The sequence below is a fragment of the Plutella xylostella genome, chromosome 17 (assembly GCF_932276165.1).
Source record: "Plutella xylostella chromosome 17, ilPluXylo3.1, whole genome shotgun sequence".
In the NCBI taxonomy this organism is placed as follows: Eukaryota; Metazoa; Arthropoda; class Insecta; order Lepidoptera; family Plutellidae; genus Plutella; species Plutella xylostella.
Genome location: NC_063997.1, coordinates 10,907,668 through 10,934,211, shown reverse-complemented (window position 1 = coordinate 10,934,211; position 26,544 = coordinate 10,907,668). Strand labels below are relative to the sequence as shown.

Sequence of the window (26,544 nt, the reverse complement as noted above, 5' to 3'; positions counted from 1 at the left end):
TAATATTCATACTTTTTAAAACATATCACAGGGTATCCGTGGGCGTGGGTGGAATAATTTGAATGCAGTTTGTTTTTAATTGGAAGGTTGGCCTAGAGAGATGGTGGTTATAGACAATACAAACTCGAAACACGTGTGACATTTTTGTAGCACGAGTCACATCGCAATTTTATCTTTCAGCCCTGAACTCAATTAACAATGAAACAATTTAATGTTACAATTTCTCCCTGTGAACACACTAGGTACTTCCCCCTATGAACATACTACGTCTGTCTGTGCACACAACTGGTCAATGATTCCACAAGGCATGCCCGCAAACATTGATATAATTAGTCTCTCTGTGTACACACTATTTCTGTCTCTGTCCACACTACGTATATCTGTGCACACACTACTTCTCTCTGTATATACACTACTTCTCTCTGTGTCCACACTACGTTTCTCTGTGTCCACACTACGTCTCTCAGTGCACACACTACGTCTCTCAGTGCACACACTACTCCTCTCCGTGTCCACACTACTTCTCCCTGTGTCCACACTACGTCTCACTGCGCACACACCTGCAGTCGATGAGCAGCGCGTGCCCTGCTCGCGCCAGGCTCGACACGAACTGGTCCATGATGCCGCACGGCATGCCCGCGAACTCGTGCTCCGCCTTCTGACACGCTAGGGCCTTCTGCACCTTGCTGTGGAGTGAGAGGAAGGGTTAAAATTACGGTCAGGCTCCGCGGCACGAATCCGTTATTGACGTCGGTAAACGGCTGTTTATATAGTAGCGTTTATCTACGTCGATAACAGACCCGTGCAGCGTAGACATGGCGTCAATTGGCCATGCTACCAATTTATTATATGTATTTTTTATAATTTATTTTGAAAATATAGACCATTTTAAGGAACTAATTTCGTTATTTTTGTATTTTATTCATTACAACTATTTTTAATATTTATTTAAAATTTGGCCGGCTGAATGTATGTATGACGTCACATAACATTACATATGCAGAATAGAATGTATCCTTGCCTGCGCCACAAAAAAACAAGCAAGTGTCTCTTAACGTCAGTGAGGCAACAGTGAGCTAGAATGTCATTGTCATCTAACTCTAAAATCATAACATTGTTAACCCCTCACCTGTCGGCGGCCATTTTTCATATTTCATCATTCAATATCGTTATTTTCGGGATGTAGGAGAAAAATACCACAATTTGTATATATACTACATACCTACGTAATATATTATTTATTTAGATAATATCACGAGAATCAAGATTAAGTTAGGTTAAGTTCAACGATTTCAAAAGGAAAGATCAGAACGTTTTGTCATAAGAAAATGACACCCGCGCGCTAGCCCTAATTCATACAAATTATGACCGATTTATGAGATTTTAGGGCCAACGCGAGGGTGCCATTTTCTAGAGCGGTTGGGCCTGTTCTTACGCTAGTAATATATAAGTCAATGGTTTTTAAGTAAGTGATGATTCGGCCAAAAAAGTTTAGACCATACGAGTTATGCGAAACGAGTTTTGGTCAATAAAGATTAGGGAAGATGAGGGGAACCCAGTTTAATTCTATATTGCACAAAAATAAGAAATAAATGTACAAAAGGAGGGACAGGAGGTACAGCAAAACTAGTACAAAATATTATTTATATTACACTAATAAATTAAAATAATACGCTTCGTTGATCATTTTTACTATTTAATAATTTTTGAATTACGTGCCTCATTGAGGCGAATCGAGCACCAGGTTTTATAAGGATATAAATGTCGTTTGGCAGCCGATTTAACAGCCGATAGGTTATATGCCATCCTTGTCGTTTTTTTTACACTTAGTTGAGGTTAAAGCAATAGAAATATATTTCACATAGGCAATATCGCTCACTTAAATACGGCAGACCAGTAACACCTTTAGAGAAGGCGGGACATAATATGTGAGCTATTTATTGTCCACCTTATAAAGGTTGGTCGACAGCCGAGGCATTAAGCTTCGGGCAAATTTCGAGAGTCAGCTTTTTCGAAATGAACCGATCTTGTTGCCATCGTAGTATCCGCTGGTTTATTATTTATTCGTAGTAGAGTTTCAAAACAAGGTAGAAAATAAATCTTCTTCTTGTAGTGCCTCTCCACCATTGGAAGTCAGCTCTTTGCAGCGCTCTGTATTCTTGGCTAGTTTAAATATTTCTTCCACGGTTTTTACACCGGTCCACTCTTTGATATTGCACAGCCACGTCAATTTCCTCCTTCCAGACCTTTTCTTCCCTTCTACTTTGCTCATTTATAAATTAAATCAATTTTTCTACTTCTAACCTCTCTGTAACAAATGGCAAAGATAAATAAACACACGCTTTGACGTTTGAGTTTGACATTAACTGTTTTTTTGTAGGCAAATGCCACAGAGTACTTTGTTAATTGGCAAATGCGTTATGTGCATAAATCCTAATTTACAAAAAATTTAAAGGGCAAATGAAGGTTATTAGTTTTTATGGTTTTTACTAAATAATTCAAAAAATAGAGACTTAATTTAAAATCTGATAACTAGAAATTGTACAAAAAGCATATTCCTCGAAACGGTTTTAAGCATTCCATTCTTGTTCAGAAAGTTAGCATGGCCAATTACAACATTGCTGTGCTCGAAAGGAGTATCATCAAGTGACGTATACGTCTAACGCACCCTGGACAGTCAGTGACAGACGGTATCTAATAGGCTTTCACCACGGTGACAAACCCTGGTCTATCTCTAATGCTTGTCACCAACAAGGTAAGAAGAAAAATGAGATCATTATCAACAAAGCCCGTAATCATTGTTGCGTTCTCATCTAGTTAGAAACTCATTCTAACTAGTATGACAAAGTAGTTTCACAAAAATATACGAACGACATATTTTATTTAACAAAGTATTCGCCGTTTCGCAATTTTACTGCTTTGTTTTTAAGTAACACACGTAAAATTTAAAATACAAATATAACTAAAAGTCCTTATTTGTATTTGTAAAAAAAATTTAGAATTTTATTGACTGTTTAATTTCCTTTTAAGAAAAATCACAAAGGAAATGCTGCTATCAAATTTCTCTTTGATGATATTTAACTCTCAACACAATAAAATGAATATGTGTTGTAAATTCACTGAAAGCATAGCTGTAAGCGCTTATGAGAGAAATGTGTGTTTGTACCTACCTACTTGACCCACTTAAGTACATACACCCGATTATTTTATTGTGTTTTTTTATCGTGTAAGGACTTTATTAATACCTGCTTTCAACTCATATCTACTGGTTATTTTAATAACACTTTAAAACTAAAACAATTGATTGTATACCTGTGTGTTTAAAATGTATTTTGTAAAGAGCTACAAAATGTATGGTGTGTGTCTGTGTTTAAGATGTTTGTAAGCCCATGCTAAAAGTTTTTAATCTACTCACAAAATAATTCTGTATTTTGTTATTTTTTTATCTCAACCCCTCTCCAAATCGTGAAGATTATTGCAATATCCACCAGTTTTTGAGGAGGCCCATGTCCTATTAAATTATTTACGGGCTGTGTGACTGTATAAATCATAGGTAAGTATGTGTTCGAATCAACCAATCAACCTATCAAGTAATTTTATTGCGGAAGTTTACGTTTCGGAAGCTTGATTTTTGAGTCTTGTTGCGTCACAATTAGCGCTTTTGTACAACTGCTCAGTGGGTGGTGCTTGCGTCACGCAGTGGGTCAGCCTGGGTCACTGACCTCGAGCTACAGGTTGCCCCAAATATGTCACAATACGCGCATGCGCTTTGCGTGTCCAGCCTGTAACGTCTTGGCCCGGGACTTCAAATGCTTCTTCTGAATAGTAAACTATATTCTATTACGAGTATATGTGGGGGTGTAAGTACCCACACCTGGCTCTCTCGAATGACATCTTTGTGCATATCCCCATAGTCTAAACTGCCTACCTAATCTTGGACCATTTCCCACCACGTTTGTCCACTGCCGGTTGGTGGGTTCACATATCTATGCAGATTTCCTCGCGATGTTTTACTTCGCTGCATAACATTACCACATTATTATACTTAAATTTCAAATAACTCATAAGTAGATGTCAGCGCCGGGATTCGAACCCGTATCTCTGACGTAAGAAGTGGGCGCTTACCCGACTAATCTAAATTGTCTAAAACCGATCTCTGGTTTGTCACCGGCACCGTGGCGAAAGGCCTGTCAGAATAGCATCATTTTCGCTGACTGTCCAGCCCCCGCCACCCGTGGCTGTGTGTGTGTGCGTGCGTGTGTGTGTGCGTGTGTGTGTGTGTGTGTGTGTGTGACTCACTCCTGCGCGCGGCCCGTGAGTGCCTCGAGGAGGGTGTAGACAGACACCTCGAGGGCCGCACTGCTGGACACGCCGCCGCCCATCGGCACCGACGACGCCAGCACCGCGTCGAAACCGCCCACCACACCTGCAGAGAGTCGGACATGATGATACAATTCGGTCCAAACAACTTTATAGTTCCTGAAGATGGCTGTAGGTACCTTGTCAAATGAGTTGGTATGTACTGTGAGTTGTCAAACTAAAAAGCCGCCTATAAATTATTTCAAAGATTGGTTATCAAAGCACAAAAGGGTGATCGAAGCCAACTTCAGTAACTTTCAAGTTTTTTGGACCGAACTGTAAATGCTAGATGGCGCAGTAATAAAAACTATTTTCTATCTGAAGAAAACCTTGTTGGTATTCAATACTTATTTTAGGAACTCTTTATAGTAGAGTATCAAATAGTATTAGGTATTTACCAGTTGGTATCACGGTTTTATGATTGGTAGTAGACTCAGTAAATCGATCCTAGAAATTATGGCCAGTCCTAGTTGCAATAATCCCGCTCTTATTCCATATACTTACCCCTTTTCATCGTTTGTTGTTTTATTTTGAATTTTTCATAATTCATCCCTAAATTTGCCGTCATACGAGTACCACTCATACCGGCAATGTAGGCAATGTACGGATCCCTTATTCACCTGTTTATATGTATACCAACGTAGGTTTAATTTGTATATTAACGGGTTGATAGAGGGGCTCAGCAGTGCAGGAGTTGGCTGTTCCATAGATGGGTGTTTTGTGAACAATATAAATTATGCCGACGACATGGTGCTGCTGTGCCCCTCACTCAATGCGCTAAATTTGTTACTAAAACTTTGTGAAAAGTATGCTGCGATCCATGGTCTCCAGTATAATGTGAGGGTGATTGCAGAAAAGGTGGACAGCCCAATGCTAAAACACTGGACGTCCCTGCACGTAACCCCAAATATTAATTATCAATTATATTAATTAATTTTAAATTTTATTGTAATGATTTGACTGACTGTTTGAATATTGAATTTAATTGTATTATATTATATTATTATACCACTCTTTTATCACCCATGTTATGGAATTTTAGTGACGCTTCCATTGCTAGGGAAAAGTACCTATACAATGAACTGAAAAACTTCAATTATGGGACCATACCTGCCACTTTTACTCAGTGTTTCAAAATAGGGTGTGTAAATAAATTTATTAATGTGTTTGTGTTTGTACTTAGCCTAACCTAGTATTAAGATTCATTGTTACTAACACTTACTATGGACTATGAGGTCTGAAAATAAATATATATATATATATATATATAGGTATATGTAGTCAACTTATTTAGTAATTCATTAACAAATAACGGGCAAAACTACACGTAGTAGGTAATTAATGTCTTTCTTATTGACATAAAGCTTTCTACAAGTAAAGTGACGCAGTTGCGATAAAGTTTCATCAATATTTTGGTAATTAATCATTTTAATATCAACACCGTTTTGTAAATAAGTTTAATTGAATCCGTCAATATGAATTTCGTAGTTCAAAATCCTGAATCGGTGGAAATAATTTTAAATAAATTCTACTATACAATGATTTTTTATTTCATCATCAGTTTTTTAACTGCTTTATCATTATCACTATCCACTACTGGACATACACCAGTCCTAAGCAGGGTCAAAACTACATTATACTGCCCTTTTGGCAATTAATTATCAACCGAAAAGCGAGTGGTTGAAAATTTACTACCTACCATAACTCAATTCTTCTCCTCAGTGACAAGGTGGTACTCATAATCTTAAAAATTGACAAATAAATAATTATAAAATTATACGTTGAATAAATGATACTCGTACTAAGTAATTAATTTATATATTCTATTATCGGGAATTGGAAGTACTAATAACTCACCAGGGAACTGGCAGACCACCCCAGCCACGTACTTGGCCCACCCCGGCAGCGCTGCCACCTCGGCCGAGTCTCGGCGCACGGGGACGCTGAAGCTGGTCTCCAACTCCTGGCCGGCCTCCGTGATGGAGAGGATATTGCAGCGGGGGGTGCCGTTGTGAGCGCCCACCACCACTGTGCTGTATTGGAGGGCCTGTGGGGGCATTGAAGTGTAATAATTATTAGGTCAATGTGTAAAGGTTTGTTGTGGGGCTATTAGGTTACTACACTCGCGAACAATGGAAAAGTTCCAGCGGCATGTGGAACGGCACTGGCAGGTTGTTGTTGAAACGCGAAAGGTTGTGAGTATAGATGGATGTTTGTTGCTCTAGGTAAAAACTCTCTCACGTTAAAAACTAGTAGACCGATTTTGTAGAATTTATCTTAGGTAGGTATTAACTTGATAGGTATCTGGGCAGTTTAACTTAACACGGTGCTAAGTTAAACCACCGGATTGTATGGAAGCTCGTAGGCTGTGACATAAGAAAAGTATGTAGATGATGCTGGTTAGCAACTACGGCTAATTTTCTAAACTTCTAATTGTTTTTCAAAACTTTCCGTTACATAATTACTTTAACGAAAAACTAAATTTCTAATTGCTTTTCTTCGGAAAACCATTAAATTTATCCATTGTAACTAAGGGAAAGCTTCAAATCACATTATCTTAAAAGGATTACGAAAAAAGGTTCGCGACAGACCTTGAAAATTAATCATAAAGTTATCGGAACCAGTTTCAGGGAAGCTCAGAATTTTCAAAGTGATAGTGAATTTACTACCTAGGTACCTACTGTGTGAATTATCCCATCGGGATTAAAGAGGTGGTGGAAGCGGGTGCTACGCCTACCCCACGAGATAAATTCACTCCAATAGTAGCGAGCGTTTCATTTCAGGGTCCGTATCAGCCAAAAAAAAAATAAACACTACGCAGTTATTAAAAACTGAAATCATTGCACTATAAAATAATACTTTTGCATTTTCATTCGACAACCTCTGAAAAATACAGCTAGCACGCATGAACGTGGCTAGAAAATAAGTTTTAGGACTCTGTTGTCTGGTTTTCAGCCACAATTTAGATTGAAAGTTATACAAATTCAGGTCATTCAGTGGGGGCACGTGGTGGGTACACGCAGCATCATGTTTCATTATATTTCCACGTGAACTAGGTACAGTTAGAGTGTCTAGGATAAGTTCTAAAACTCCACCGAGCTCCGTACTCTGATAGAAAAAAAAAAAAAAAAAAAACACGCACTCACGCCTTGTACTAATGTACTCCCTTGCGGGGTAGGCAGAGGTGCATTGCTGCACCCACTTTTCGCCAGAGTGTTATGTTAGTCCCAATGTAATAGGGGGCGGGCCTATTGCCATTTTACTTTGATAGGTGCTTTATAAAACGTTTAGTTGTGATAACTTTTCAGATACTTTTGCTCTTGTGTTTACAGTAATCTGTTAATGGGTCATCAACAGACTGGACAGAAATAAAGCTCATGAAATAAGAAAGTACTAAGCAAGTAATCTAAAGGGTAGACTTTATACTCGTCTCGTTTACATTTCAAAGTTATCATTATGCAATAGGGGTTTTAAATTTTATATTTTTTTAATTATCCGTATTTAAACTTGGGTAGGCAGATAAAATATCATTTTGGGTAAGCAACAGGATACACGCATAAGGGTTTAAAAAGATATCAGCTTCAATTTTGTAAACTGTGTGGGTTGTGATTGTGTTACACGCGTCGGAAACATATCGGAAGGTAAAATATCGATACAAGAGGAGCATTATTATACAGAGCGTATGTATAAGCACCATAATTATTACATATTATGTTTGTTTATAGTGAGCGGTGGTGGTGGTGTAATGGATAAGGCCTTGTCCTCTCAATCGAGAGGCCGTGGCTTCAAATCCTGGCCTGTACCAATGAATTCTTTCAATTGTGTTTTCAATGAAGGAGTTTAAGTACAATAATACGAGTACCACGTGCTCTTACGGTGATGGAAAACATCGTGAGGAAACATGCACATCTAGATTCTAGAAAAGAAAAGTGGGTGGCAGGGATTACAATCGTGAGTGCATATGTATATGATATATGTATTATTATGTTTCTAATAATTGGAAATAATTGTAAATCGTTTTCCTATAGTAAAATTTACTGAGTATGCCAGCTACAAGCAAGGGAAGTGCATTGATAAATTCCAGCCTGTATACTGTATAGCTACTATACAATGCTATAAATACAAAACTACTTATAGACAAAATCTTGTTATTCCCAACGACTAATTAACAGCATAATGGTGCGTGGGAGAACCTGAGTCCTCTTCGTAGAAAGCGTGTTGTTAACAAATAGTATACCCCGAATTGTATTTCTAAAGCAGTGTAGTCTGGTTCGGTTACGCGTATCCTCGGAATGCACTGTCTATAGTTGTATTGGAGCTACGCGTATCGTACACACAAGAACGACAGAGCGTTTCTAGGATACGCCTACTGGGACGCACAATCCGTATACAACACACACTATAAGTAATATTTCTATCGACATTTCAGCATTAGTAGTAGTAGTACGGGTAGTAGGAAAAATTGGATTGTTGGCTGATGACTATAACTTTGAGTGCCGTAGCGAGACCTGATTTCTGAACCCAACAGCATAGGCGAAATAAAATCCTAGAGACTCCGTTGCCTTAGTAATATACACAGAATAGACGAGAATCGCTCTCTCATGAGCCTTGCGGTCGTAGAGACCATTTGGCCGTCCCAAACATCGCTGGAGCAATCTACCTACAGCAGGCCCACCGTGCAGGATAGAGTCCAGTGGCGACTTCTTGTATCTGAGGCAAAGATCCACTTCGTGTAGCAGAGCCAACTTAGTAAGTAAGGGGTGAGTACTAACCACGGGTAGTACAAATCCGTCACAGTAGTCGACGTGGTCGCCGATGAGGTTGACGCGGCCGGGCGCGCGGGCCGCGGCCGTGGCGTCGCGCCCGAACTGCGCCGAGAACCGACCGCGGGCCTTCGAGAGTAGGGCTTCTGTGCTGGTGTCCACGGACATCTGGGGAAGTAAGGTAAGAAAGGAAGAAATTAAAAAAAAAAATTAAAAGTAATTTAAGACAAATTCTCCGTTTTCTCCGTAGACGAATCATCAAAAATACGACGATGTCTGTCAATCCGTCCGTCGCATGTCACTGCCGCTCGATATAGATCTCATATAGTTCTAAACTAGGTAACACGATACTTTTAGTTCTTCGTGTGCGTTATTCGATGCAATAAGTTTATTACATAAGAAATCTACTATCGACTTTACAAACGCTGAATTAAAACCATAAAATTGAGTGTCGAACAGGGCAGTTTTATGTTATCCCTCCAACAATGTTGCATTTAGAATTAAGGATAGAGTGCAGGTAAAGTAACATTATAAACCACGTGTAAATAGGAACTCTGCAGCGAGATAAAATTGCAAACATTCAGGACAACCTATGAATAAATTAGGGTATTTACTTTAAAGGGTAATACGTTTCCAGCATAATTTATTCATTTTACCGCAGAAGAAAATAAATTTGAGGCACGTTTTTATTTTAAGGTGTACCTTTATAAATTGAAATAGGTACAGAGGTAAGTTACCCACCTACTTTATCTTCAGCAAAAGTAAAAAAAAAATACAGAATTTATTAGTCTTGTCAGACAAAACTGTTCCTTTCCTAAAAGTCTTAATTAAATCTTAGCGTTTTTCATTTTCCATAAGAAAACCACGTCTGTAGTGAGTAGTCTCTATTAACAGCAGTAGCTGGATAACATAAACTATTTCAAATAAACTAGTTTTCCAAGTGATAGCCTAAATAAATATTTACAGAACACAGATTGAATACTTACTCGTAAAAAACATACTTAAGATACCTATATTATAGTTTCCTTTAAAGCGAGATTGCGTAAGTAATCCCATTTAATACTCTCATCGTTTGAATGTTAATACTAGCCAAATAGATTAGATACTTATCCAAAGTGTGGCACTAGTAGCGCAATTTTGAAGTAATTATTTTAACACTTGTAAAATATATTATGTTTAAAACATTGACTTATATATTACTAGCGTAAGGACAGGCCCAACCGCTCTAGAAAATGACACCCTCGCGTTGGCCCTAAAACCTCATAAATCTGTCATAATTTGTATGAATTTAGGACCAGCGCGCGGGTGCCATTTTTTTTTACAAAACGTTCTGACGGGCGTATCCTTCCTTTTGAAATCATTGGTTTAAAAACATATTTTATAACTCATGCAGTACTTCTTCCAACCAAAGATATGTATAACTACACTATTGACAGTTCCATCTGATCATCCGCAGTTTCCGCAGCACATTGCTCGCTCGACACACAATCACCACACCATTACCGGAATAATTACAATACCGGTATCACTATTATCAAAACACACTTTCTTCTAATTTCTCCATAACCTAACTTGCACTAAAAACCCCCGATATTCAACACTAAAAGTCCCATAACTCATGGACGGCAACACCGATTTTGATAAAATATGGCTAAGAACACTCACACATTACCTATGACCCGAAAAAAACATCGGTTCAGCCGTGTGGGAGTTAAGCTACACACACTGCACACCCCTCTTTTTCGCCCGGGGTTAAAAATACCTCCAACTAACCTCTGTGATTGATTGAACCTCTTGTAAAACTTGCTACAACACCGCGTATATCACACGGTCCGGCCGCTACATGCAAATGACTGAGTTTATTATAACTGCGATAACTGTTTACTGTTGCTGATAACAGAATATAAACAAAGCCATATAATTTATCGTAGACTTAAGCTTCTACTAGACATGGGAGATAGACTCGTAGCGGTATCTATGCTTGCCACCAGATAGTAACGTTGATGGCTCGTTGGAGCTTTGCGATACATCGTCCCAAAGGAACGGTCATAAGAAATGTATGGTAGAGTCACAACGCACCAATGGGGCCTCGCCCTAACTCGACTGTCTGTAAAAAACTTATAAAGTATCTATTTGGCACCGCTTAACCACTGTTTTACATATTGTGTCGAATTCTCTTAAATCCTTTTAAAACTATTTTTTATTACCTTCAATATTGTGTCAAATCTAGGCGTTCATACATCTATTTAAGTTACGAAGATTAGGATGTATAGTTCGTTTGTTATTGGTTATGTAAGAACTATATAATTATGTGGTTTAACGTTTATCTCTGTTAACTATCAAATAAATATGTTGTTAAATTATATTGTTAACTACTTCAAAAGGTGCTGCTAGGTATTTAAAACATCATAAAGTGTTGCAAAGGTGGTAAGTAGTGGGAAAGCTGAAAGGAGGGATCATCAAGGGATCATTATCTGAACAACTTTACCATCATAATATAACAACAGATCTTATTGAAAAAAATCAATCAATATTGAAAAACTGTCCACTGTCATGTTCGTTACATCACTATAAAGTCTGATATGAGTCCTTCAAAGCTAACTTTGCGACAGAAACAAATGGGAACACAAAAAGCATCTCATTTCAATTCAGCATCTTAAGTAACAACCCATTTAAGCCGTTGCAAAGTTAGCGTTGTCGGACTATACTGCATGGCAACACACGCGCACAGTTAGTGGCAGTCGGCGCGTAACTACACGAGAACAAATTAGTTCTTCCTGCACTAACTGTGGTTACAGAAGTTCAACCATTTGTGATGTTAAAGCGCCATTCTATCCCATTTTATTCTGAGGAAAATAAATCGTAGGTATCATGAAATTAATTTTCTAATATAAATAAATATAATCATAGTTGAGACGATTGCTGCGATCTAGCAATAAAATAAGAAATATAAGTAGTGAATGAAAGTCTAGCTACCCGAGTCCGCGTTGTTCTATGGCCTAGTAGCCTATACTCTGTCCATTATATTATTGGGTTTTTGACATTCGAAAACCAACTTTACTTACCAGACATAAGGAAACGTCTAAAATACAATAACATAGTGGAAGCTCTATAGCTCTAGCTCTCTACAAATGGTAAATAAGAAATGGATGCTAGCGATAAATCTACCTTTTTAAACAAATTATGGACTGCACGCATATTGACATCCGTATTGGAAAAAAACATTATATAACTAAGCATTCTTTATAAATATTTTGTGGTATACGTTCCTTTCTATAATAAAATTATTATAAAAACAGAGATATGAGACATAAAAAACTACAATACTAGATATCGATGTAGGTGCAATAATATTTACTTACTTATTACCTAATAAAGTGCATTGTAGTGTAATAAAAATATTTTACAACTTTTTAATATTATCAGATATATAAAGCATTCGCCTTAATAAACCGTTTTACTTATTAAGTGTTGTATTCATTCGTTGTTGGAAGAGCTGCTACTGATAATAATAATACTCATTGGGGACCTGCGTGAAGCAGAACACTAGAATTTGGTCTAACTCTGAAATCTAGAGATAAGTGGCAAGTTAAACTTAAAACACTACCTACTCTTTTTACGTCGGGGGATAAAAGAGGGGTGTTACTATTAATGTATGCTTTGTGATGGCAATGATGTAGCTCGAAAGGAATTCAATTTCTTATTTCTTATTAATCTGTTATTTTCTTCAATGGTCAATGCACTTGGCGAGTCAGTGAACAGAATAATTTCGCATGTTAAAGTATCTACTTACATCTCATACATTTATACGACTTTTTTACGAAAATAGGTTTATGGCATGAGTAATTTTCAGTCACTGACTGTGACTGCACAGTGAGCTGGACATCTAGCTTCCGAAATACTTACCATTTATTCCACATAATTTTCTGTGAAAGAGTAACACTCGTTCACCCATAATTAGAATGGTCATTGGTCAGTAATGGTAATTAGTTACCTTCCTACATAATTATGCTAGATATAGGTACACAAGGGAATAACTATAGCCTAACTATATTAATACGTAGGTATAGACATTTAATTAGAAATCTATTTGAAGTGGGAGCCATGCACCAATATTCTTTCATCCTTCAAATTCGTAATAGGTACGTTATAGGTTATTCGGTCACGACTCACGACACGACCTTAAAATCTCCCTAAGGTCATCTAATCTAAGCTGTTTCGTTCGTCTGATCTAAGGTACTTACTTAAATTCCATAACTACGAACACAGTAAAACATGCTTTCTAACAAAATTCAAAGCAGATTAACGTAACTATTTTATTTTTCAGTAGGTAGATGATAAATTATGTGGGGTAGGTAAGGAGATTATGTAGTTATTTTCTTCTACAAGCACGTATGATGAACAATGGTAGTAAGCTAGGTAGGTATATTAACCGCACCTGCTTACGTTCAAAGAAATAACTGAGACAATTTATTTTATAAGATCTGAGTTGGTTTAAGTAAGTAGGTATTAAAATGTTTATACTAAAACTATGTAAGACTAACTAAACTTAGTAATGTATTGTTGACCCAGGTCAACAAGTCAACGACCCAGAGTAACAACACACGGAACATTGGAATCCGATATTGCAGTTGCAGCTGAAGCAAGGACTAGCAGTGTGTGGAGATTAATGATGCCCCTAGGGGAACTAGGCATCGTGAAGAGGATTCTTTACTTACCTCTAGCCTACATGGATAAACTCGACAAATAAGATATAAGTACGTTACGGGTCTCGACTTAGCACTGGAACTCAATTTTGGTTTGTAAAATGTTTTAAAACATTGTAATTCAAAGAACTCATTTGTTCATGTGTAAGCGCCGGGATTCGAACCCGCACCTCTGGCGTGAGCTACCACCGCTCTAAGCTTATTCATTTCCCGATCCTATTCTTATAATGCAGTAAGTAGAAGTACCTGATTAGGTAGATAGGTACTACCGACTCGATGAACCGATAAATTTTCTTTTTAAATGGTGCGCAGAAAAGTAGGTTACCTATTTAATAAAATTTAATTGAAATCGTCCTTCTGCGCATCACTTTCTATGCATATTTTTATGAAATAAATATTGGAAATGGAGTTTTTTTTTAAGAACGCGTATCATATTAAAGCACGCACAGCATGGGACTCGCTCCTGCCCGCTGGACCGACGACCATAGACATAGAGCCGGTAGTAGCTGGATGAGGAAGGCCAAGGATGGAGTGTTGTGTTGTGGCGCTACTTGGAAGACGCTGTAGTGTATAATTACGGGCTGATGATGATGACGCTATACCTACTTAGGAACTAAATTAACTACTACTTACCTATTTAATTTTCGGCGTGCCCCTACCCTTTTTCATCATTAATAATATTTGCATAGATTGAACACAAATTATAGGGTGCAATAATGGTTTTGTAAAAGTTTCATAACTTTTAAAACTTTATGATGTAGTACAGCGCCATCTATACAATTTCTTAAAAACTAACGTGTCATGTTGCGTAGCGTAGAATAATAACAGCTGACATCCAGCTGAGAAGATCTGTCTGTGAATGCCACAGAGCATAGAAGATATTTTTCAAGCTGTCAAAGCTGTCTGTCAAACTGACACTGTCAAAGTGGAGAAATAATCAACAAATTCACCAAAATTTCAAATCACTTGGGTTTTTTGCATAATTTTTAAGTTTTAAACCATGTCGAACACAATAAAAGACGTAGTGCTATCAGATGATAGACCCAAGTCTCTGCTATTACAGAAACATTCCGACTATTTAGCTTCATACGGCCTAAACAAGGATGACTATGAATACTGCATGACGGAATATCTGAGGATGTCGGGAATTTACTGGAGTCTCACAGCTATGGAGCTCATGGGGCAGTCGCACAGGTATTACTGTCATTAAGAATGCACTTGATTTACCACTGCCCTTGTCTTAGCACTAATGTTCGAAGGCACTATAATGTAAAAATGCAATAAGTACCTAGTAGTAAATAGTAAAGTAGTATGTAAAAGTAAGTAGTTACTGGCTAGAATCAAGAATAAGTCAAGTGTCTTGGCAGACAAAGGGACAACGAATTGATCCTATAGGGGTTCCGTTTTTACCTAACTGGTCAAAGAAATTATTTCATATAGATTTAGATTCATAATAAATTATTTCATACATATATTTGTTTCAGACACTTATTACTAACTTCATAATCTATTTATTATTTCCAGAATGCCAAAGGAAGAAATTATAGAGTTTATAAAGTCATGTCAAGACACAGAGTCTGGTGGTGTGTCCTCCAGTGTTGGCCATGATCCTCACATGCTTTATACACTAAGCGCTGTTCAGGTACTCATTAATGTCTTTTAATGATAATCCCTTCATGTATGCAGAGTGCCAATCAATACTATTATTTTCTTTTTAACTTAAATTGCATCATCATCATCAAATATGAAATAACCATAATGGACCGAGTGTTGTGGCGCTCCTTGGGAGAGGCCTATGTCCAGCAGTGGATGATTATTGGCTGATGATGATGATAATTATTTAAATATTATGTTCAAACTCAGCACACACTCTGTCTTTTTATTAGTTCTGTACCCCCTCTATCTGCTGATTCTAACAGAATTGCAGAATGCCTGTTCATCCCGTGCTGAGTCAGAGCCATTTTGCTGGCACAATACACTTACTGCTGTATTTTTATACAAACTCTACTATTTTATGAAATTTGAATGTGTTTTTTTGAGCAAATATATGACACTGTCTTTGTCTCTTCTTAGAAGTGCTACAACACTCTGTCTTCACTTTAATCAGCCTCCCTCATCCACCATCTCTACAACTCACATTAATTTATAATTATTTTCAGGTCCTAGCAATGTATGACCGGTTAGATTGCTTAGATGTGGAGGGTTTAGTTAGATTTGTATCATCACTACAAAATGAAGATGGAAGCTTTTGTGGTAAGTACTAACTAGAGGGTAAAATAGATTATAGTTATAAATATGAGTCAAAACAAATACGAAATGAAAATAAAATTGGGACATAATGCTACAACAGATATGTTAAACATAATACCCTTAATATGCTCAAAGGATTCATGTAAGTGAACCAGGCGCAAGTACCCAACCCAAACACATCTAAATAAAAATCTAAAATTTATTTTGCTTTTACCTTCATAGAATAACATTTTCCATTACATAAGTTCATGCCTGTATTTCTATGTACATATTTTATGGTGGTAGTAAATAATATTTCATTTGACAAAAAAAAACAACTGAGAATCTGTGATTATCTAAGATCTCATTCTATGAACACATCATATTGCAGGTGACAAGTGGGGCGAGGTGGACACTCGGTTCTCGTTCTGCGCCGTCATGTGCCTCTCGCTCCTGCAGCGGCTGGACGCCATTGACGTGAGCAAGACGGTCGACTTCGTGCTCAGCTGCATGAACTTTGATGGAGGGTTTGGATCGAAACCCGGCTCGGAAAGTCATGCGGGTAATGTTTTTGAATATTCATTTTTACATTTAACACACTCAACTTTATAATACACAGTTCTGTTATGTAAAAATCCTGAATGCTGTAATTAGCATTCAGGTGAGCCGTGGCAGTAAGATATAGTAATTTAAACTGTGGAAGACATAGTAAACCACACCTGTATACATAATAAAAATACCCTAAAAACAGGGTGAACATTTTACACTGGCAACACTATCGTTTTCAATATTTCATGCAAATACACATGACACATTCAGCCAACTCTTTCCAGGTCTGATCTACTGCTGCGTGGGCACTCTGTCGATATGCAAGCGGCTGGACGCGCTGCGAGCCGACGAGCTGGCGTGGTGGCTGTGCGAGCGACAGCTGCCCAGTGGCGGCCTCAACGGACGGCCGGAGAAGCTGCCTGACTTGTGCTATTCTTGGTAACGTGGATTAAGTTTTCAGTAGTGGCGCATTTCAGAGCATCTCAGTGCTTCCAGATCAGTATTGATTGTGAAATGTGACTGACTACCTTTTTTTTATTGCATCTATAGAGCTTCCACTATGTTATTGTATTTTAGACGTTTCCTTATGTCTGATAAGTAAAGTTGGTTTTCCTTTGCAGTCGACAAAAATGTATGGGATTTGAACTGTCTAAAAACCAATAATATAATGGACAGAGTATAATAGTGCTAAGCACACTTTCCGTACTTACCCTTTACATTTTAACGGTGATTGGCGTGAAAATATTGAGTGCCGAGATAGGAAGTATGCAATCTATATTGATTTTATATACATAACATTTTCTATTTTATTTTCAGGTGGGTAATGTCATCGTTATCAATGCTGAACAGAATACACTGGGTGGACAAGAATAACCTCAAGCAATTCATAATGGCGTGTCAGGATGCAGAGACTGGCGGCTTCAGCGACAGACCTGGCGATATCACGGACCCATTCCATACCCTATTTGGTCTCGCGGGCTTGTCCTTACTGGGAGAAACTGCAATCAAACCCGTCAACCCCACGTATTGCATGCCACAAGAAACCATAGACAGGCTAAAATTGGAACCACAAGTTTTACACATATAGTAGGGTAAATTAAAATTAATTGAATCATGTTAATGTGTAAGCTAATAAGCTGCTTGTTTGTAAGTGAAGCTAATATTGCAAATATAATTTTATTTATCACCTCACTTATTGTATTTTAACTCATCTCCTGCATTCAGCAATGAACTAAAAGTTAAAAAAATATGTAATATTAGAGCAGATATCAGTTTGACCCTCGTAAGTTGATCACTTTTGTAACCTTGGACCAACACATATAAAACTGAAAAAATCTAATACTACTCACGCAACAGGGTACTTCATTAAACTATGACATGACAGGTGACATTGACATTTTGGGTTGTCATTTTCCATTTTGTAAATAAACATAACCTAAAAAAGGTTTCATTTATTTTTATTTATTATTTTAATATTTACTAAATGCTATCCCATGAAAATGGCCCCTATACATTTATTTCAGTTTTATCTATACAGTCTTTGTATTCATATCTTCACAATATTTGTTTATCTCACGTATTACAGTGATTTGTTTACATCATCTCTTTACAATCAAATTAAGCCGCATTACGATTATATTATTGGTAAGTTTCTATTCACCTGTACACTAATGAAGTGTTTCCATCTACCTAACAAAGGTGATACATACATACCTAATTATCTAAATAACTTTTCAGTAAGTAAACCTAACCTAAATTTTCAGTTGGGTCTGGTACAGCGGGTTCGCTAATCGCTCACAGAATAGCCACGGAAACGAACTTCACATACCTAGTGATCGAGGCTGGTGGTAGTGGCAACGCAATACTGGACATACCTGTGTTTGGCCCCCTGCTGCACCGCTCCGTCTTTGACTGGCAGTTTGAGACAACACCACAGGAGCAGGCATGCTATGCTATGAAGGATAAGGTAATTTTTACTTTGAATAGTCACTGGATATATACATCACTATGCACACTGGTAGAATAATATTAGACAGACTAATTATTCATTATGGGGTGCCTACCCTCATAATTAATTTTAAAAGTTTGGTATTTTTAATCCAAATGAAAATTATGAAGATAGACACCTGGTAATTGTTTGACAGTTGTTAATTATTGTAATAGGTAAGCTCAAAATATTATCACTATCAATTCAATAACTTGGTAGGTACATGTTTTAATATATAATATTTTATCTTTTTCAGAAGTGCAGACTACCGCAAGGAAAGATAGTGGGAGGCTCAGCCAAGTTGAACAACATGGTGCACGTCCGAGGGAACATCTCCCACTATGTGACCTGGTTCCAGGGCAAATACAGCAAAAGGTACATCATAGAACAGTTCAAACATGTTGAGAAAAATATTTTACACCTTGATAATATTAGGTACAAAAGCATACTAGCTAATTCCATGTTAAAAGCCGCCAAAGAGCTTAGTTACAAAAATAGAGATGTCAATATAGAATATGGGGAAACTTTCATGAGAAGTAGGGTATCCCAGAGCCATGGCAAACGGTGGGCCACATCAGAAAATTTAAAATATACCAGTAATTTAGTGACACATGCTCTTGTGGAGAAAGTTGTCATAGACAAGAAAAATATTGCCAGGGGTGTCATAATTTCCCGGAAAGGTGAGAAATATATGATAACTGCCAAAAAAGGAGTTATTATCTCAGCTGGGACTTTTAACTCCCCCAAAATACTTCAGCTATCTGGAATTGGACCTAGAAAATTACTAGACTCGTTAGATATTCCTGTTGTCCAAGATTTGCCAGTTGGTTATAATCTCCAAGATCATGTCACCACTGGATTAGATTTAGTTACTTTCAACAAATCTCTTGATATAGGTCCTGATGACATGTTGAACTTGATCAATGTTTTTAAATACTATGTGTATGGTAGAGGCCCTTTGACCTCGCCTGGTTGCGAAGTTGTGGGCTTTTTATCAACCAAGAATGATACCATTCCTGATATACAGTTCATGGTGTTGCCAGTAGGCCTTTCATCAGATAGAGGAGCTTATTTGAAAAATGGGTTGGGAGTAACAGAAGAAGTATGGAATAACTATTTTGTTTCCACCTTTAACCAGCATGCAGCAACAATTCTACCAATTTTACTGCATCCAAAAAGCAGAGGCTCAGTGCAAATACAGAGTACAGATCCTCTAATCGCACCATTAATTAATCCAAAGTATTTGACTGATGAAGAGGATGTGAACACTTTGATAAAAGGTTTAAAATTCGTTAAAAAGTTTATTGATACCAAAGCTATGAGTGATATTGGAGCTGTGTTAAACCCAAATCATTTTCCAGGGTGTCACAAGTATAAATTGTTTAGTGATGCCTATTTTAAGTGTTACATAAAACATTTGACTCTCACTAGCTACCACCCTGTAGGAACATGTTCTATGGGGTTGCCACGTGACAAAAAGTCTGTTGTTAATCTGTCTTTTCAAGTGATTGGAGTTAAGAAGTTGTATGTTGTTGATGGATCGGTGTTACCGACTCTACCTGGTGGTAATATTAATGCTGTTATAGCTATGATGGCGAATTTGTTCTTTGAAGATACTATAGGCTATGAGATATTCTGTAGAAATCGCAATAAGCTACTAGAATATATGTTTCTTATGTGTTTGTTGAACTAAGTCTTAATCTAGTCAAATTATATTAAAAGACTGTTTAAATTAAGTGCTATGGTACCAAAATTTATTAATTTAGTGAGTAAATTAAATGTGATATCTGTTTTTGATAGTTTTATTATTTAAATCTATATTAAGTACCGCCATTCTATTAATAAAGGAATTCGGGATTCTTAGTATTTATATTGATTGAAAGAAAAGACGAATTAGTACAAATTACTGTTAACACTTTATTATTGATATTAATGATAGTAATTATAAGGACACTTCTAAACATGAAATATTAATTAGTAGGTATTGCAAACTTTGAGCTTAACTTTAACAACCATTAAAGTCATGAGTAGTCATGACACTAAAGAATCTAGACAATTATTCTAATTATCTGAGTTTAACTAAACAATTTAACTTTACCAAGAAGCAAAACTTACATTGGTAAAAACCGACACAATAAAGTAAGCATTAAAAAGAAATTGCACAGATAATAAAATATATTAATAATACTTATGCTCAGCTATCACACAGTAGTATCTATCTACTCACAGGTATTTTTAAACCTCTTACAATTTTATTATATTTATATACAATACAGTTTAATACTGATTATATTAATAAATATATGGACTGGGAGCCAGTGCGAGTTTTGTCGTATGGAGCTATATAAAGTGTCGGCACCTAGCGGGCAAAACATGCATTACCTCGTGAGGCGCCAGAAGGCAGAAGTTTAGGCGAACGATATCGAAAAATTATACTAAGCCCCCATTTAATATTAAAAATCAAATCATTATAAAATTTTATCTATTATACCTTGAATTTTACATTTCTTGCCTACTTTTTAGACTAGGTAAGTTTATAAGTACCTACATATTTTTTATATGTAAGCAATAAAATGACTAGTTTATTTACTTACATGAGATATATAAATACTATGATAAATATCTAATATTTAAATAAAGACACGTGTGGACGGACACATTTTACTATTATTAGCACATTATTTTACGTTAAGTATATTTAAATGCATTTGCCAATTAATTTACCTTCACAAAACAGTGCATTACCTTATTATAAATATTTTTGTGTAAATATATATTATGCTAAATAACTTTTATATATTAAATGGAATCATTTGTGCTGAGCAATAATTTTGACCAATTCGGATTCACAGGCCAATGAGCAGTGTGTAATGTTCTAGTTTACAAATAATAGCACACATAATTATCTTCATATTCATCTTTACAAAAATTACATTTTATTGCATTGATTCATATTCGATACAAATAATATTGAAGAAAATATATTAGTAAAAAACCCGACGAATTGAGAACCTCCTCTTTTTTTGAAGTCGGTTAAAAGTAGCATCAATCGTTCTCAATCGCTTGAGCAGAGTGGATATAAATTATTTTCACAAATACGTGTATATCTAAGTATAAACATATACATCTACGTATCAGTAGATACATCTGATTATCGACAGGGTGTTAACAAAATGGTTTACAGAGTAAGCCGAAAAGGGGTGATTCATGGGGTTATTCTAGGCAACTTTCATTCTACTACTTTTAAAAATTCGCGAGTAGTTCCACTGTTTTACTTTTTATCGTTCCACTATTGCAACACCTGTATAGTCACGACGTACAATACCCACTAGTAGTTACTGCTTTGCTTAATAATACTGGACGGATTATCTGATATTAGACTTCCATAATACTTATATTAAATAAATATTGCCACTCATTTAATATAGATTTTTAGTTCACCTTAATCTAATTCATTTTTATTGTACAAATCGTAATACTGGGCGGTAAATTTGTGTCATTTCGTTATCAACAAAGTGCAGACTTGTAGTTAGTACAGGTAGAAATGTAGAATAGTACCTAGATTGGGATGACGAGGTTCCATGGCATGTAGGGAGGCCTACTCAATTCAAAATATTATTTTATATTGAATATATATCGCTCTCGTACTCTTTATTTTTTTATTAAATACACAGTACTGACTACAAATCCAGCACGTAGTTTAACTAGACTTAAAAGTCACTTAACTAAGTACCTAATGTAAGTTTTATTGGTGCTTCATCAGAAATACCTAGGTAATGTACGTAATACTGACCAATTTTGTATATTTAATACTTTTTTTGTATAAGAAACAGTTTATGCTTAAAAAATAAGTGAGCTTTGCTTGAGCAATACATAAAAATATAATAGTAACTCTGTAAGTACTTCAAGTTAAAATCATTTGTGCCAAACACTTGGATATTAGTTATGCAAAGTATAAGTGTAGAAAAGTATACCTACTTGTAGAAGATACTTAATTAATATAATAAGCTCAATATCCTACATAGTTTGTGCAATGAATCACTTCACTTATAAGTATATAAATGTAATTAAATACAGTAATGTAAGTATAAAAATACAACTCAATAGTTCTTTCGCATATTGCCAAGAAGTTCATAGTGACTAGATTCTACTTCATAAAATTAAATTTACTGCTTAGATATTCAGCACGACGATGGTAGTTTCATCGACTTTGCCATAAGTAAGAATTATACAATAAAATTCTAGTTATTTTAGGTACTTAAATGTTTAATGATATCCTGACGACTACGGCGGTGCTAGGATTCTATCTCTTTAACCTTCATCACAGTGCTTTAATGCCAAGTAAGTATAGGTAGGTACCCTTTAAACACAATGTAGTTATCATCTTCGGCCATAATTAATTATTGTTCTTGGGCAGGATATGGTAGAAGCAGAGCGTCTACTGTCTACCACTACACCATAAAGACGGTTTCTATACTGCTGCCACTGTTGGACATAGGCCTCCCCATAACCTCAATGGTTACTTTCGATGATACTATCCATTTCGTCAAATTCACTATAAACAGACCAATCAGTTATTTCATAATTCTACACCTAAACCCAAAACAGATCAATACAAAAACTAGAAAACTCCAACTTACTTGAAACACGAGTCTAGATAGTTATCCAGCATATCCAGCTGCAAGTCATCCCAGTCCGTGGGGTTCAGCAGCAGAGACGTGATGTCGTCCTCGGGGATCAGCGGCGGCGGGACAGCCGGCTCCACTATCACATTAGCCCCGATATTGCCATCCAGCGATATATCAGGCAGTGACTGCATGACGCCAAGATTGAACTCTGGTAGGTGGATCTGCACTGGTTCGATGCTGTCTACTGGAACCACTTGTACCATTTCTGGAATGTTCGCGACGGCCGTCACTTCCTCCCTGACCTTGGGTGGTGTCTTCTTCTTCTTGTGCGGTCGGTTGGCGATGCGGCGCGTGCCCTCGAGGTGGGCCAGGTCCAGCTTCCAGAAGCCCCCTTTGCCCGGCTCCTGCTTCGAGCGAGCCACTTTGACGAATACCTTGTTGAGGGACAGGTTGTGGCGGATCGAGTTCTGGAAGGAGAGGGTTCGGTGGTTACTTACTTATATACTTACCTTATACTTAAATAATGAAAAATATAATTAAGTAAATCATAAATTATGAAAACTGCTTTAGAGACTACTGATACTGACACAAATCGTAATGCTAACAACAATTTAGGTACTTAACTAGTTAAGTACTTACTAATAAAAATGTATTTTAATTAATAAATGGGTTTTTAACATGCCTGATTGTTAAACTAATAAAAATTAGCGACTTTTAAAAAAAAGAACTGCTACTAACATTTCAATAGTGTCACAAATTAAGGAGATAACACGCGGATTTGTAATCTAAACTATCCAATAATCTGACCCCTTTCAATAATCCGACAATGTTTGCCAACGAGCGCGCAATCTAATCGACAGATTTCACGTTTATTAATTTAGCATTGCCCCCCTCGCTACCGACCGACTGTCGAGTGTTCTCACGACGGATAGAAATAAATAAAAATATTCATTTGTACTGAATAAAATTGGATAATTGGCGATAAACGTTTAGTGACGGTGACTGAAGAATGAAAGGGACCTACATTATTATTAAGAATATCTCCTGTAGGTTGACTGGTAGAAAATATTTTTAGCATTTAGGCTACCCAGGAAGCTAGCCTAGCGCTCTTTATATGCCTTATTTCCAACCTATTCTAAATCATTACACACTTTTGCAATAACATTGTGCAATAAAAGCATGCTCAATACTGACCTGCCACGAGGGCTCGGCTTGGCGGTAGTACTTGAAGTTGTCCCGGATCCAGCTGTAGATGGCGGCGAGCGTCATCTTGCCGTCGTTGCAGCGCATGGCCATGCAGATGAGCGTGCTGTACGAGTAGGGCGGCTTCAGCGCCGCGTTGGTTCTGTACTCCTCCGCGCGCTCCGTGAAGTCCTTCTGGCACTTCGCGATCGTCAGGTTGAACTTCTGTAGCCGCGTGTTCTGAGGGTGCTTCGGCGGTGTGGGTGAGACCGGCGGGATCGGGAACTGAGGCAGCGCCATTATGTTCGTTATGTTCTGCAGCCATGTCAGGTTCGTCAGGTCCGTTTCCTCCTCGACTTTCTCTGGCTGCGGAATCTTCGGCCGCTTCGGCTTTGGTGACTCGATGATTGGTTCGATTTGCGTCACGGTCTCGGGTTGCTCGTACACGTATTCGATCTCCACCGTGTGAGATGATTCGGGCACGGTGTGGTCGACGGCGAAGTAGGCCTCGCACATGTCTCCCCCCGCTCCATAGAGCTCAGCTCCTGTCGCGCCCAGCATCTCCCCCCGCGCCGGAGACAGACCCGACGTGATATGCATCCTGTTACATGCCACCACCGCCACGCGATGTCACCACACTGTTAGTCCACGACGATGACTCACTGGTGACTCAGCGCGGAGTACCACCATCGATCCTCACGGTCACTGTTAAACTGCCCAATCAAGGCTCTCAATCACAAAGCACTTGGTAACTCAACACCACGCTGGCTCCGTCCCGCCGCGTCATTCTTCACATTTAACACACCACAATATTATCCCACGAGTCCAAACAGTCTTCAAAGTTTTTCAAACTTTTAGCAACTTTCCCAAAATTCAATATTGGCACTTATGCGGCTGGTCAATTTTTTTAGCTGAGCTGAAGTGGTGACCAGTGGTGGTGTCACCCAAGATGCCGGACGATCGATCGTGGTGACGTAGCCGGGGTCAGGCGGGCGCTCGCCGGCGGTCGCTGCGTGAGTGCGCGGGGCAGGTGCGCCCGCCGCCGCCGCCGCCGCCGGCACCTGTGTTCCACACGATCGATATTCTTCCGCCCGCCCGCATCGCCGATAGCTTCGGACAATTAGTCACGGTTATCGCAAGGAGTCCTTATCAGCGGTGTAGTGAAGACGCGTGCGGGCGCCGTCACGGCAAGATGCAGCCAGGTGGCGGTGGCGCGCTGTTACGCAGCTTTTGTTTCGCGCGATCGCCAAGCGTGACCGGCCGTTATTTTTTGAAATATTTTTGGGGAAGTCACTTAAATTTTAAACTATAGTGTCATAGTTATGACTTGATCTTGATATTCCGTACATTTTAACGTTTTGTTATTTGGTATGCACGTGTTTAAGTTTGCACAAAAGCCAGGCTATGCGTTAAATTCCCCGACACATAAACGTATAACTACTACAAATTTATGCCTGTTCTAAGCGGCACGGCAGTGGCGAGGTGAATAAGTAAACAACCCCTCCGTGACTAGTCTACTTCAGCGGAGTGGTGAGTTGTTATTGTACCCCTTGTGGTGGGTGTTTGCACAATAACAGAGTCAATAGCGACATGCGGCGGCGGCGTGCGGAAAAGTGGATAGCTTTTTCGGTGACGTGGATTTACTTTTGACATAGAAATTAATGTAGAGAGGTACTTATGTAGTTATGTAGCCAAGGGAAATCAATACACCCACCTATATTCTACATTAAATACTTGCAACAATTTAATAGGTGGATATAAGTAACTAACTAGGTATATGAATCAGAACCTTGGAGCTACTACCTACTACCTACTGCAGTATCCTATGTGTACTGTAGTAGCTAAGTATCCAAATGTTATATTTCAGGGTGGCTGACAATGGTACGTTGAACTTTCGGTCACAATGACCTTTAGTCATTAATTCTGGTGAATTTGGCCTTTGTGCTTCGTTGCCCTGATTAAATGGGATTTATTTGACGCGTAGAATTTGCGTTCGATTTCCGCCTAAATCTATAGGACAGATAAGCAGCTTAAGCTGTTATAAATATCTACATACCTAAGTACTAACTCTCAAATTAGATTCTATAACCGGGAGAGTAGTTTGTAAAATTGACGTTTATCAGAAAATTTTATATCTATAC

At 37.8% G+C, this 26,544-nt stretch overlaps 4 protein-coding genes across 4 annotated transcripts in view; 2 read left to right on the top strand and 2 right to left on the bottom strand.

Moving 5' to 3' along the window:
- The window catches only part of LOC105388533 (galactokinase), a 29,542-nt gene extending 18,499 nt beyond the window's left edge, over positions 1–11,043 (bottom strand). Inside the window, exons 1-5 of the mRNA XM_048626744.1 lie at positions 10,896–11,043; positions 9,132–9,290; positions 6,217–6,406; positions 4,300–4,426; positions 561–686 (exon numbers count right to left, since the gene is read on the bottom strand). Coding sequence (XP_048482701.1) covers positions 561–686; positions 4,300–4,426; positions 6,217–6,406; positions 9,132–9,290 — 602 coding nt within the window. The 5' untranslated portion in view covers positions 10,896–11,043. The remainder of the gene's footprint in view (positions 1–560; positions 687–4,299; positions 4,427–6,216; positions 6,407–9,131; positions 9,291–10,895) is intronic.
- A 3,686-nt stretch (positions 11,044–14,729) lies between these two features.
- On the top strand, positions 14,730–17,725 carry LOC105388519 (geranylgeranyl transferase type-2 subunit beta). The gene is made up of 6 exons (XM_011559441.3): positions 14,730–15,022; positions 15,353–15,470; positions 15,988–16,081; positions 16,449–16,619; positions 16,891–17,044; positions 17,423–17,725. The coding sequence occupies exons 1-6, from the start codon at positions 14,829–14,831 to the stop codon at positions 17,691–17,693; spliced, it is 1,002 nt and encodes a 333-aa protein (XP_011557743.2). The 5' UTR covers positions 14,730–14,828; the 3' UTR covers positions 17,694–17,725.
- A 259-nt stretch (positions 17,726–17,984) lies between these two features.
- On the top strand, positions 17,985–20,385 carry LOC105388520 (glucose dehydrogenase [FAD, quinone]). The gene is made up of 3 exons (XM_011559442.3): positions 17,985–18,250; positions 18,370–18,572; positions 18,850–20,385. Exons 1-3 carry the CDS (start codon positions 18,100–18,102, stop codon positions 20,284–20,286), a joined length of 1,791 nt encoding a protein of 596 aa, XP_011557744.3. The 5' UTR covers positions 17,985–18,099; the 3' UTR covers positions 20,287–20,385.
- A 105-nt stretch (positions 20,386–20,490) lies between these two features.
- LOC105388522 (forkhead box protein N2-like) lies at positions 20,491–25,465 on the bottom strand. The gene is made up of 2 exons (XM_011559443.3): positions 24,416–25,465; positions 20,491–23,688 (listed from the first exon to the last, which is right to left on the bottom strand). The coding sequence occupies exons 1-2, from the start codon at positions 25,001–25,003 to the stop codon at positions 23,230–23,232; spliced, it is 1,047 nt and encodes a 348-aa protein (XP_011557745.3). The 5' UTR covers positions 25,004–25,465; the 3' UTR covers positions 20,491–23,229.
- Positions 25,466–26,544: the final 1,079 nt, after the last annotated feature.

What these genes read in the sequence shown, in the direction of transcription:
- LOC105388520 (XM_011559442.3), top strand. Translation starts at nt 18,100, where the DNA reads ATGAAAATGGCCCCTATACATTTATTTCAGTTTTATCTATACAGTCTT. An exon ending in GCATTACGATTATATTATTG is followed by an intron (nt 18,251 to 18,369) that starts GTAAGTTTCTAT and finishes CTAAATTTTCAG; the next exon opens with TTGGGTCTGGTACAGCGGGT. An exon ending in GCTATGCTATGAAGGATAAG is followed by an intron (nt 18,573 to 18,849) that starts GTAATTTTTACT and finishes TATCTTTTTCAG; the next exon opens with AAGTGCAGACTACCGCAAGG.
- LOC105388519 (XM_011559441.3), top strand. Translation starts at nt 14,829, where the DNA reads ATGTCGAACACAATAAAAGACGTAGTGCTATCAGATGATAGACCCAAG. An exon ending in CTCATGGGGCAGTCGCACAG is followed by an intron (nt 15,023 to 15,352) that starts GTATTACTGTCA and finishes TATTATTTCCAG; the next exon opens with AATGCCAAAGGAAGAAATTA. An exon ending in TGAAGATGGAAGCTTTTGTG is followed by an intron (nt 16,082 to 16,448) that starts GTAAGTACTAAC and finishes ATCATATTGCAG; the next exon opens with GTGACAAGTGGGGCGAGGTG.
- LOC105388522 (XM_011559443.3), bottom strand. Translation starts at nt 25,003, where the DNA reads ATGCATATCACGTCGGGTCTGTCTCCGGCGCGGGGGGAGATGCTGGGC. An exon ending in AAGCCGAGCCCTCGTGGCAG is followed by an intron (nt 23,689 to 24,415) that starts GTCAGTATTGAG and finishes CTCTCCTTCCAG; the next exon opens with AACTCGATCCGCCACAACCT.